General features: G+C 46.0%; 1 protein-coding gene across 1 annotated transcript in view; it reads right to left on the bottom strand.

Annotated features, from left to right (window-relative positions):
* Positions 1–4,218: 4,218 nt before the first annotated feature.
* FBXO34 (F-box protein 34) overlaps positions 4,219–13,786 on the bottom strand; it is a 41,779-nt gene continuing 32,211 nt past the window's right edge. The window contains exons 2-3 of the mRNA XM_063947951.1: positions 7,637–7,796; positions 4,219–6,854 (exon numbers count right to left, since the gene is read on the bottom strand). Of these exons, the coding sequence (XP_063804021.1) occupies positions 4,745–6,854; positions 7,637–7,707 (2,181 nt within the window). The 5' untranslated portion in view covers positions 7,708–7,796 and the 3' untranslated portion in view covers positions 4,219–4,744. The remainder of the gene's footprint in view (positions 6,855–7,636; positions 7,797–13,786) is intronic.

Raw genomic sequence — 13,786 nt, 5'->3', positions numbered from 1 at the left:
AGTCTCTGACCATGTTCTGGAGGTCCTGGGCTTTTTCCATCGGGAGAAAGACCCTCTTCTGTTCCGTGTCCAGAATCATGCCTAGGAATGATAGTCGAGTCGTTGGAATCAATTGTGACTTTGGCAGATTGAGAATCCAACCGTGTTGTTGTAGCACGCTCAGGGAGAGCGACACGCTCTTCTGCAATTGATCTCTCGATTTTGCTTTTATCAGGAGATCGTCCAAGTATGGGATAATTGTGACTCCCTGCCTGCGCAGGAGCACCATCATCTCCGCAATCACCTTGGTGAAAAGCCTCGGGGCCGTGGAAAGCCCAAACGGCAACGTCTGAAACTGGTAATGACATTCCCGTACAGCGAATCTCAGGTACGCCTGATGAGAAGGATATATGGGGACATGAAGGTATGCATCCTTTATGTCGAGTGACACCATAAAATCCCCCCCCTTCCAGACTGGAGATCACCACCCGGGGCGATTCCATCTTGAATGTGAACTTTTTCAAGTACAGGTTTAGGGATTTTAGATTAAAAATGGGTCTGACCGAACCATCCGGCTTCGGGACCACGGACAGGGTCGAATAGTACCCTTTCCCCTGTTGGACTAGAGGAACCTTGACAATCACTTGCTGTTGACACAGCTTTTGAATTGCAGCTAACACTACTTCCCTCTCTGGGGAAGAAGTTGGCAAGGACGACTTGGGAAATCGTCGAGGGGGCACCTCTTCGAATTCCAGTTTGTAGCCTTGGAATATGATATCCATCGCCCAAGGATCCACGTCTGACAGAACCCAGACCTGGCTGAAGAGTCGAAGACGTGCCCCCACCGGTGCGGACTCCCTCAGTGGAGCTCCAGCGTCATGCGGTGGATTTAGTAGAAGCCGGGGAGGACTTCTGCTCCTGGGAACTAGCCGGAGCAGGTGCTCTCTTCCCTCTACCCTTACCTCTGGCGAGGAAAGATGAGCCCCGACCTCTTCTGGACTTTTTTGCGATCGAAAGGACTGAATCTGATATTGTGGAGTTTTCTTTTGCTGTGGGGGAACAAAAGGCAAAAAGGTAGATTTACCCGCGGTAGCTGTGGCAACCATGTCCGCGAGACCTTCCCCAAATAAAACTTCACCTTTGTATGGCAAAACCTCCATATGCTTCTTTGAGTCTGCATCACCCGTCCTTTGGCGGGTCCACAGGGCTCGCCTAGCAGAAATCGCCATGGCGTTGGCTCTTGAACCTAGCAGCCCAACGTCTCTTTGAGCGTCCTTCATATATAAAACTGCATCTTTAATGTGACCTAAGGTCAATAAAATGGTATCCCTGTCTAGGGTATCAAGGTCAGCTGACAAGGTATCTGTCCAAGTTGCAACTGCGCTACACACCCATGCCGATGCAATTGCCGGTCTGAGTAAAGCACCCGTATGCGCATAAATAGATTTTAAAGTAGTTTCCTGTCTGCGATCAGCAGGATCTTTGAGGGCTGCCGTGTCCGCAGACGGTAGCGCCACCTTCTTGGACAGGCGCGTTAAAGCCTTGTCCACCCTGGGAGAGGATTCCCAACGTAACCTGTCCTGTGCAGGGAAAGGATATGCCATAAGAATCCTCTTGGGAATCTGCAGTTTTTTGTCTGGAGTTTCCCAAGCTTTTTCAAATAACTCGTTCAGCTCATGAGATGGGGGAAAGGTTACCTCAGGTTTCTTTTCCTTATACATGCGCACCCTCATGTCGGGGACAGAGGGATCATCTGTGATATGCAAAACTTCTTTTATTGCAACAATCATATAATGAATACTTTTTGCCACCCTTGGGTGTAACCTCGCTTCATCGTAGTCGACACTGGAGTCAGAGTCCGTGTCGGTATCAGTGTCTGCTATTTGGGACAGGGGACGTTTTAGAGACCCAGAAGGACCCGGTGACCCAGCCGAAGCCGTGGATTGACTCCCTGCTTTTTCCCTGGACTCTGCTTTGCCCAATCTCTTATGTAATAAGGTCACATTTGCATTTAAAACACTCCATGTCCATCCAATCATGAGTTTTGGCGTTGCAGACGGCGACACCACAATCATCTGCACCACCTCCTCCTTAGCTGAGCCTTCCACATCAGACATGCCGACACACTCGTACCGACACCCCCACACACACAGGGATATAGTTATAAGGAGACAGTTCCCCAATAATGCCCTTTGGAGAGACAGAGAGAGTGTATGCCAGCACACACCCAGCGCCAACTGACACTGGAGAATAATGTCCCAGATAATAGCGCTTTTAGATTATATTACTGTGTAATACACTCGCTGCACCTTGCAAGTGCCCCCCCTCCTCTTTTCAGCCCTGTGTCACCGTGTTCAGCAGGGGAGAGACCGGGGAGCCAGCTTCTCTGCAGATCTCTGTGGAGAAAATGGCGCTGGTTAGTGCCGAGGGACCAAGCTCCGCCCCCTCCGGCGGCAGGCTTCGGTCCCGCTCAAAATATCTCAAACTGGCGGGGGTTTAAAGAATTACTGCCTCTGCAGTGTCTATGCCAGAAACAGAGGTTTTATTGCTGCCCCCCCCTGCTCCCTGCACCCATCAGTGCCCGCTAGTGGGTGGGAGCAATGGCGCGCAGCGGCTTAGCTCAGTGAAGATCCGAAGTCTTCTGCCGCCTTGAAGACTTCTTTTCTTCTTATACTCACCCGACTTCTATCTTCCGGCTCCGCGAGGAGGATGGCGGCGCGGCTCTAGGACGAACCGCGGGGGGAAACCCGCGTTCCGACTCCCTCTGGAGCTAATGGTGTCCAGTAGCCTAAGAAGCAGAGCCTAGCATTTAAGTAGGTTTGCTTCTCTCTCCTCAGTCCCACGATGCAGGGAGCCTGTTGCCAGCAGTGCTCCCTGAAAATATAAAATCTAACAAAATTATTTTTCAGAGAAACTCAGGAGAGCTTCCCTGTAGTGCACCCAGTCTCCTCTGGGCACAGGATCTAACTGAGGTCTGGAGGAGGGGCATAGAGGGAGGAGCCAGTGCACACCCATTCTAAAGTTCTTTATAGTGCCCATGTCTCCTGCGGAGCCCATCTATACCCCATGGTCCTTACGGAGTCCCCAGCATCCTCTGGAACGTAAGAGAAATAACAGTATGCTGGTGCCCAGGGAAACATCCCCTGCCTCTGGGTATCAGAAAGAGGTCACACCATATCAGAGGGACTGCTGCCCAATACTATTACTAATAAAACTAGAGTGGGCGAGGGGTTCTGTATTCCTTACATTTACATGCAATGCCCAGTGCTGCAGTCTTCTGGTTTTAAGTACTTGGTATACAGAAGGATATTTCCATAGGTCAGCAGTGTGTGCTCCAGGGAAAGGCTTTGTAGTGTCCCATAATGCTCCCGATTTAAATAGTTGGCAAAAATCTGTTCACATAGATCACTCATTATTTTCAAGCCACCGGATCCATTACCATTTGCTACGTCAATTTTATTTAAAAAATAAAATAAAAAAATCAGAGCTCACAGTTGAGATTCTGGTGAATAGTGCACAGTGGCAGAACTTATTCAGTTCTATCTACTGGATAAATGTTTAACCAACATCCTATTTCAAACACAGTTTGTATTACCATTTGGGCAGTAAGCGGTTTTATGAGAATAAACGTGTGCCTTTATATGTACACAGAATTCTGTGACTGAATATTCATACAACTTACAGTAGAAGATACACTGGATTGCTATAAGGAATAATGCACACTATTTTCTATAGCAAGGCACTGTCAGCACTGTAGAGCCAGACCAGGCTTTTTCATGTGGATTTATTAAGAGTAATTCACAAACCATAGATCAGACATCACAAATCTACTGTCATTAACAAACAATACTTAAAAAAAAAAAAAAAAAAGAAAGACCACAAATCACAATTTCCAAAAACAGTAATGTCACTTGAAATCAAAATAAAAAAATCCCACAAAAACGCACCAACTTGTCTTGAACATTAGACAGCTGTGACAGATTTACCCAACATCGTTATTGCAGTAAAAAAAGGTGATCAGTAATAGATTATCAGCAGATTTGCCAGTAATAAAAGGGCTTCAACATTTCTTTAAGTTGTACATCTATAAATGCATTGTAATAAAGAGTAAAGAAACACACAACAGTTCAAGATAGGTTACAAACATCCTAATCAGTGGGACCCTTCCAGCAGATGAAAGATTATGAATAAAGCAAAACCCAAAACACCAGTAAAGAAACTTCAAGTCCAATGCTCAGCGAGATTTAGGATACACATTTTATTGAAACCAGACAATTTCCTCCTCATGTAGTTTGTCGCTATACAATAAATCACCTCATGTATTCACTTGTCACATTATTTCAGACACTTGTGTGCCAGTCTGATTACAAATCAAACCAATAATAAACACTTTAAATGCTTCAAGCCCCTATATATGGAGTTTCTGTTTAGAAACATTATACAGGAATATAGACTTAACAAGACATAAAAAAACAACACACATACACACAAATACTCACTCACACACCTATAGCCACAGGACATCCATAGCTGCATTGTAAAGATTAGGTGGCATCAGCTAGCAATAGATTTTATATGTACATCGATCAGAAGTTATTTACATAAAAAGAGCGAATATTCCAGTTGAAGAAATTAAGTAAAGGCTCTTGTGTTAAAGTATGTGCAGTTTCGCAAACCCCATGAAAACCTCATGATTATGTACAATGTAAACAGCATGGGGCATGAAAATCCTCCTCTACAAGACCATGATGTGCTGCCCACTTTGCTACTCATCTTCTAACTCAGAGTCTTTTGACTTCTTGCAAACGGTTCGGTTAAAGCTGTGGAAAGCAGGCACCCAGCGATTGTCGTGAAGCCCCACCCTACAGCCACGACTCTCTTTTTGAGACATGTGGCAGCACATCCAAAAACCAGGGCCGTAAGGTAAAGCTTGACAGTAAGGTTTGGGATGCCACAGGCATAAGGACACGTCGCCTTTTGCATACTTCTTTTTGCACTGCTTGCAAGGATCATCTTTGTAGCGAGGATCCTGGACCCACAGCGAATCGCACGGCCGAATGTCGTAATGTTCGATAATGACTTTGAAAAAGCAAGAAGTACACTTTAGGGCCGCTAACGTTCGAGTGGGAAGATATCGAAATATCTTCACCAGAATGAGATGTGGCAGGAAAGACATGTATTGTTGAGGCTCCAGGAGCTGCTGGATTTTAAATCTGGTCTCGAGAAAATCATGAGACACCTGTTTTTTTACAGAAGAAGTGTCAAGTACCTGAGTAACATTTCCAAGTGACGATAACGAGACAGAATATTGTGCAATCATGGAGCTATTCTGCATACGCAGAGTATTGTCAAAGGCATTTTTTCCCAGTATCTCGGCCTGTGACTTTACTTCAGGGTTAATTCGTACATGTGCATGGTATGGACTGGTTTCCTCTTTTTGAAAGAATAAGATACCTGGGGAGGGGTCCCCTATTAAAGCTTTGTCCTGTGTCTGACCTGTTTTCTGTTGTGGCAATGTGTGCATTAATACATTTGTAGCCTTAAAGGACTCTGGGATCCTATCTGTGTACTCCCCTTTTTCATCAGCTGCACTGTCATTCATCGTCTGACTCTCAAAAGCATCACGGACACATTCAACAGCTTTTATACAGACAGAAATAGAAAATTTACAAGGATCCACAGTTATCGCAAAATCACCCCTACATTTCATTTTCAAATAGGTCTCCCTTACAAGTTCAAGGTCTACATTGGCCACATAAAAGTCTTCCATAGGTGGCAAAGACTCTGGATCTTGAGGCATGTCTAGAGCACAGTTTTCCCATGATGCCGGAGAGGGATCTTCCTTCATTTGTGGAATGGTTTTCTCCACGGCAGAAGCAGCTACATGTTTTTCAGGATCAAAAGCCATAGAAGGCTCATTCTGAGAAGGACGGTCATCTTGCTGCGAGCCATTAGCAAGCAACATTCGGCCAACGTTCCTTCTGAAGCTGTTGCTCCTTGAAAGTCCCCCTGATTCCCGTTCATTCTGGCGTCTCAAACATTCAGACTCTAGTTTAGCAACCATTTCTAAGACACACACAGACTCCAGCTCAGCTTTCTCACAATTGTCTTTATCAGAAGATTCGTCACTGGCTCCAAGTGCCATCAAGGATACAGGTGGAAGAGTACATTTAGATGGTCCAGTAGGTTTTGAAGGATGGAGGAAAGGTTTAGCATGATCAGAAAGTAACGCACTTGCTCTCTGCTCTAGGAAAGTGACCATCTCTATCACAGAAAGAGGTCTACCAGGAAGAATCCCATCATTATCGGCAACATATTTAATAGAGCAGTTTTCAACTCCACCTGGGAAAGCTTCCGATAGGAGGCACTTTTTATGCGATTCCTGCAACTTTTCCAAGTGGCTTTTCACGCGTTTAAGATCCACAGATTTTTTGCGCCTTTTGGCGGCTCTTCCACTCATATCCCCAGTGTTTTTAATCTTCATTGAGCCGTTTCGATTGTGGCTGCAATGGTGCGATGCGAAAAAAGCAATCTTTTCCTTTGTATTCCCAGGTTTGATGAGTGCACAACTATCCAACATTCCTTCTCCGTCATCACCCTGGTGAATTGTCCCAGGTGGAACATTCTTTGCTTTAACCTCGAAGCTGTTAGCAGGGCTCACGGATGCTATATTGCACTTATTCTGAGACAGTGTTCCCAATGGTCTTCGGGGTGGATTATCGTTACAGGGTGAGCATTTCCTGGTAGCGCCATTACATTTTTCATCTTTAGCAGAGCTTTGGTTGTTCAGATGCATGCCTTTGTTTGATCGTAGTTCTAGAACAGATTCTTTTTTCTGTAGCTTGTGATATGGCTTCAAATGCATTCCAGAAGCCCTGCAATAAATGCATAAAACAAAAATGAAAATCACATCGCTGCATGCGGAAAGTAACAAAGAACTTAAGGGTCAAATAAGAAAACAAATTCTGCTTTACAAAAAATATATATTGTAATCCCTTTTGGCAAAACTATATTACCATGGACCATCTACCTACTTAACCAACTGGACTATGCAACCAACCAGTACAACCCAAGAGGATTTGTTGCCCTGCAGACAAAATGTAAACAGAATGCTGAGCAATCATGCCCACCACAAAATGATGAATGATCTGTATTAGGGGGGCACAGTGCAACAGGCCACCGGCCTCCCAATACCTGCTACCAGTAACATCTTTCAGGTGATATATCTTAATAGATGGTGCATGCATAGAAGAGGGCTAGCCTCAGTGCTCAAATCATTTCCATCACCTATTTAAAGCCACCACCCCCCCCCCCCCCCCCCCCCCCCAAAAAAAAAACAAGGCACAAGAAAGATGGCGTTGCTGGATGAATGTAAGGGGGAGCACCACATGGGTAGCCACAATGGTAAATGGGACAGTGCAATGTGGGGGGGTGGGGGGGGGGGGTCCTCTGGAACCATGGGCATTGCACCAAATAAATACGCCACTGGCACAAGCCCTAAAAGCCATCAAAACACCATATTAATAATATCAAGTTTCCCATCAGGCAACTAGTAATGTACTTCTTGCTTTATAATTGATCTTGTAGAAAGTTTATGGAAATATCACTGAACATATAGTTGTCAGAGAGACAGACGACCTACTCCAGCCAGACTTACCGCTTAACATGCTGACACAATGAGTAGGCTTTCAGTGGTTCCCTGTGGAGGCCGGCTCGGCAGGAACTCATCCTAGCTGCCTGCACACAAGGCGTACTGTCACAGCCAATCCATTGTCGCTTCACAATTTGTGTACCATGCGTCCCAATCCAACAGCTAACTGTGGAAAAAAGAAAAACGGATACAAAATGTAAATAGGGCTACTTAGAAAAGGCAGGATTAAACTATAAACTCCTTAAAATACTTGTGTGGATTAACTTGTAAATAATAGTTTGGAACAAAACTGTACTCAGTTGTAAGTATATATTACAGTAAGAATGGTGGGGGGTTTTTGTGTTTTTTTTTTTTTAATGCAAACAGATGTTCTGTCCAATGATGTAACAACTTTAGGCCAGATGAATGGCAAATATAACGTGCACAATATTTTAGCCCCCACCCCACCCCCCCAGTCCTTCTCAAGTAGTTCCCTTCAGCCAGGCCTAGGCTGGCGCTCAACCACACAACCTCCCATAATTTTTTAGTACCTGCTGCCACAATCACAGCGTAATACCATTACTCTGCAAACATAATGTATTCGCCCTATGCATTTTATGCAGAATACAGAACATTGTGGGTTCTTCAGGTTGGATTGCAACGAGTCCTGAGATAGCATTGTAGTAAGGCGAACGCCTCTGCCTGATTGACAGGCAGAGGCGTTTAAGGGGTGAGGGACCAGGAGTGGCGAGGTCAAGGACTGTGTGGCGAGATGCCAGCCTGAGTAAGCGAAGGCTGTCTGCGAGGAACATCGAGACCATGGATCGAGATATTGATCCCAGGCTGCGACAAGGTCACAGCGCTGCAATGGCAAATGCAGCAAAGAGGTGTGTATATACCTACTACTACATTTGCATTGCTGTAGATTGAATTTGCAAGCAGATTCTCAATTGCAATACATGCTGAAATAGGCCCATTGTTTCGTAATTGAAAGAATTAGGACTTAATCCGTTTTATTTGTTGCTTCCATATTGTAATGTTACACCATTACTACTTATATGCACAAAGAAAGAATAGAGGATTAGAGCACTAGACCAATCAATAAGAGCAAGAAATGATGAACCACAAATATATTTTATATTACAGTTAAAGTTAATTTAATGGTGACTGGGGTAACCCAAAAGCCAATTAAGATGTGAATCAATACAAAAAACAAACACAAAAGGGCTTCATGTAGGGGCACTCAATTAAGGTATTTTAAGAGGTATGCAATGATAAAATGAAATTTAAATAATATCAATAAAATAGTACAGAAGCATCTTAATATAAGAACAAAAAAGGTGAGTGTACACCAAGGCTGGGTACAGTCAAACTATATACTGCTTGTGCATCTGTCAGTGTGTACAGACGATCTGTCTCTACGTCGTTGTTCTGGTGGGGGGCACAAATCTAAATGCCTGACCAGACATATTGAGCAGCTGACTGGCAAATGTAGACAGCTTAGGTCGCTCTGTCGGTGGGTCTGTCAATCGGCCTGTTGGATGGTCAGGTGTGTACCCAGGATACGCAAGGGGAATGTGCGAAATAAGATGGGAGGGGCATGCTATAACATATAATGACTGACAAATACATATCATAACAAACCTGGTCTAGCACACACCAACCAGCACTTTAAATCAGTAATGCGTCTCCGAGTGCCGCCCTCCGGAAAAGTCTCTTGTAATATTATTTACACACATATATTATATATATATATATATATATATATATATATATATATATATATATATATATATATATATATATATATATATATATAGATATATAGATATATATATAGATATAGATATATATATAGATATAGATATATATATAGATATAGATATATACATATATATATATATATACATATATACATATATATATACATATATACATACTAATATACTCACCGGTAATTCTATTTCTCGTAGTCCGTAGTGGATGCTGGGGACTCCGTAAGGACCATGGGGAATAGACGGGCTCCGCAGGAGACTGGGCACTCTAAAAGAAAGATTAGGTACTATCTGGTGTGCACAGGCTCCTCCCTCTATGCCCCTCCTCCAGACCTCAGTTAGGGAAACTGTGCCCGGAAGAGCTGACACTACAAGGAAAGGATTAGGAATCCAGGGTAAGACTCATACCAGCCACACCAATCACACCGTATAACTTGTGATAACCATACTCAGTTAACAGTATGAACAACACCAGAGCCTCAATCAACGGATGGCTCATAACAATAACCCTTTAGTAAGCAATAACTATATACACGTATTGCAGAAGAAGTCCGCACTTGGGACGGGCGCCCAGCATCCACTACGGACTACGAGAAATAGAATTACCGGTGAGTAAATTCTTATTTTCTCTGACGTCCTAGTGGATGCTGTGGACTCCGTAAGGACCATGGGGATTATACCAAAGCTCCCAAACGGGCGGGAGAGTGCAGACGACTGTGCAGCACCGAATAAGCAAACTCAAGGTCCTCCTCAGCCAGGGTATCAAACTTGTAGAACTTGGCAAATGTGTTTGAACCCGACCAAGTAGCAGCTCGGCAAAGCTGTAAAGCCGAGACCCCTCGGGCAGCCGCCCAAGAAGAGCCCACCTTCCTTGTGGAATGGGCTTTTACTGATTTTGGATGCGGCAATCCAGCCGCAGAGTGAGCCAGCTGAATCGTGCTACAGATCCAGCGAGCAATAGTCTGCTTCGAAGCAGGAGCGCCAACCTTGTTGGCTGCATACAGAATAAACAGCGAGTCAGACTTTCTGACTCCCGCCGTTCTGGAAACATACATTTTCAAAGCCCGGACTACGTCCAGCAACTTGGAATCCTCCAAGTCCCTAGTAGCCGCAGGCACCACAATAGGTTGGTTCAAATTAAACGATGATACCACCTTAGGGAGAAATTGGGGACGAGTCCTCAATTCTGCCCTGTCCATATGGAAGATCAGATAGGGGCTTTTACATGACAAAGCCGCCAATTCTGACACACGCCTAGCCGAAGCTAAGGCCAATAGCATGACCACTTTCCACGTGAGATATTTTAGCTCCACAGTCTTAAGTGGCTCAAACCAGTGGGATTTCAGGAAATCCAACACAACGTTAAGATCCCAAGGTGCCACTGGTGGCACAAAAGGAGGCTGAATATGCAGCACTCCCTTTACAAACGTCTGAACCTCAGGCAGTGAAGCCAGTTCTTTTTGAAAGAAAATGGATAGGGCCGAGATCTGAACCTTTATGGACCCTAATTTGAGGCCCATAGTCACACCTGACTGTAGGAAATGCAGAAAACGACCCAACTGGAAGTCCTCTGTAGGGGCCTTCCTGGCCTCACACCAAGCAACATATTTCCGCCATATGCGGTGATAATGCTTTGCTGTCATATCCTTCCTAGCTCTTATCAGCGTAGGAATTACTTCATCCGGTATACCCTTTTCCGCTAGGATCCGGCGTTCAACCGCCATGCCGTCAAACGCAGCCGCGGTAAGTCTTGGAACAGACAGGGCCCCTGCTGCAACAGGTCCTCCCTGAGAGGAAGAGGCCATGGGTCCTCTGTGACCATCTCTTGAAGTTCTGGGTACCAAGTCCTTCTTGGCCAATCCGGAACAATGAGTATCGTTCTCACTCCTCTTTTTCTTACTATTCTCAGTACCTTGTGTATGAGAGGAAGAGGAGGAAACACATATACCGACTGGAACACCCACGGAGTTACCAGTGCGTCCACAGCTATCGCCTGAGGGTCCCTTGAGCTGGCGCAATATTTTTTTAGCTTTTTGTTTAGGCGGGACGCCATCATGTCCACCTGTGGCCGTTCCCACCGATTTGCAATCTGCTCGAAGACTTCTTGATGAAGTCCCCACTCTCCCGGGTGGAGGTCGTGCCTGCTGAGGAAGTCTGCTTCCCAGTTGTCCACTCCCGGAATGAACACTGCTGACAGTGCTTGTACGTGATTCTCCGCCCAACGAAGAATCCTTGTGGCTTCCGCCATCGCCACCCTGCTTCTTGTGCCGCCCTGTCGGTTTACATGGGCGACTGCCGTGATGTTGTCTGACTGAATCAGCACTGGTTGGTCTCGAAGCAGGGGCTCCGCTTGACTCAGGGCGTTATATATGGCCCTTAATTCCAGTATGTTTATGTGCAGACGAGTCTCCTGACTTGACCACAGCCCCTGGAAGTTTCTTCCCTGAGTGACTGACCCCATCCGCGGAGGCTTGCATCCGTGGTCACCAGGGCCCAGTCCTGTATGCCGAACCTGCGGCCCTCGAGAAGATGAGCACTCTGCAGCCACCACAGAAAAGACACCCTGGCCCTCGGGGACAGGGCGATCAGCCGATGCATCTGAAGATGCGATCCGGACCACTTGTCCAACAGATCCCACTGAAAGATCCTGGCATGGAACCTGCCGAAAGGAATGGCTTCGTATGACGCTACTATCTTTCCCAGGACTGGCGTGCAGTGATGCACCGACGCCTGCTTTGGTTTCAGGAGATCCCTGACCATGGTCACTAACTCCTGAGCCTTCTCCTCCGGGAGAAATACCTTCTTCTGTTCTGTGTCCAGAATCATGCCCAGGAAGGGCAGACACGTCGTAGGAATCAGCTGCGACTTTGGAATATTCAGAATCCAGCCGTGCCGTAGCAACACTTCTTGAGAATGCGCTACGCTGACCAACAACTGCTCTCTGGACCTCGCCTTTATGAGGAGATCGTCCAAGTACGGGATAACTGTAACTCCTTGCTTCCGGAGGAGTACCATCATCTCCGCCATTACCTAGGTAAAGACTCTCGGTGCCGTGGATAGACCAAACGGCAACGTCTGGAATTGGTAATGACAGTCCTGTACCACAAACCTGAGGTACTCCTGGTGAGGCGGATAAATGGGAACATGCAAGTACGCATCCTTGATGTCCAGAGATACCATAAAATCCCCCTCTTCCAGGCTGGCAATGACCGCTCTGAGCGATTCCATTTTGAACTTGAACTTTTTCATGTAAATGTTCAAGGATTTTAAATTTAGAATGGGTCTTACCGAACCGTCCGGTTTCGGTACCACAAACAGTGTGGAATAGTAACCCCTTCCCTGCTGAAGGGGGGGGGGTACCATTATTATCACTTGCTGGAGGTACAGCTTGTGAATAGCCGTCAGGACTATCTCCCTCCCCGTGGGAGAAGCTGGCAAGGCGGATTTTAGGTAACGGTGAGGGGGCGTCACTTCGAATTCCAGCTTGTATCCCTGAGATACAATTTGTATAGCCCAAGGATCCACTTTTGAGCGAACCCACTGGTTGCAGAAAATTCGGAGACGCACCCCCACCGCTCCTGGCTCCGCCTGTGGAGCCCCAGCGTCATGCGGTGGACTTAGTGGAAGCAGGGGAGGACTTTTGTTCCTGAGAACTGGCTGCATGGTGCAGCTTCTTTCCTCTACCCCTGCCTCTGGCAAGAAAGGATGCACCTCTGACTATCTTGCTTTTTTGAGAACGAAAGGACTGCATTTGGTAATACGGTGCTTTCTTAGGCTGTGAGGAAACCTGTGGTAAGAAAGTCGACTTTCCAGCTGTCGCTGTGGATACGAGGTCCGAGAGACCGTCCCCAAACAATTCCTCACCCTTATAAAGGCAAAACCTCCATGTGTTTTTTAGAGTCGGCATCCCCTGTCCAATGCCGAGTCCATAAGACCCTCCTGGCAGAAATGGACATTGCATTTATTCGAGAGCCCAGCAGGCAAATGTTCCTCTGGGCATCCCGCATATATAAGACGACATCTTTAATATGGCTAAGTGTTAGCAATACGGTATCCCTGTCCAGGGTATCCAACCCCTCTGACAGAGTATCTGTCCATGCTGCAACAGCACTGCACATCCAAGCTGAAGCAATAGCCGGTCTCAGTAGAGTACCAGAGTGTGTATACACAGACTTCAAGATACCTTCCTGCTTCCTATCCGCAGGTACCTTTAGGGCGGCCGTATCCTGAGACGGCAGGGCCACTCTTTTAGATAAGCGCGTCAGGGCCTTGTCAACCCTAGGGGAGGATTCCCAGCGTAACCTATCCGTTGGCGGGAAAGGGTACGCCATTAGTATTCTCTTGGGAATCACCACTTTCTTATCAGGGGAAGACCACGCTTCTTCACATAACTCATTTAATT

The sequence above is a fragment of the Pseudophryne corroboree genome, chromosome 12 (assembly GCF_028390025.1).
Source record: "Pseudophryne corroboree isolate aPseCor3 chromosome 12, aPseCor3.hap2, whole genome shotgun sequence".
Classification (NCBI taxonomy): domain Eukaryota; kingdom Metazoa; phylum Chordata; class Amphibia; order Anura; family Myobatrachidae; genus Pseudophryne; species Pseudophryne corroboree.
This window is presented reverse-complemented; position numbering and strand designations above follow the sequence as displayed.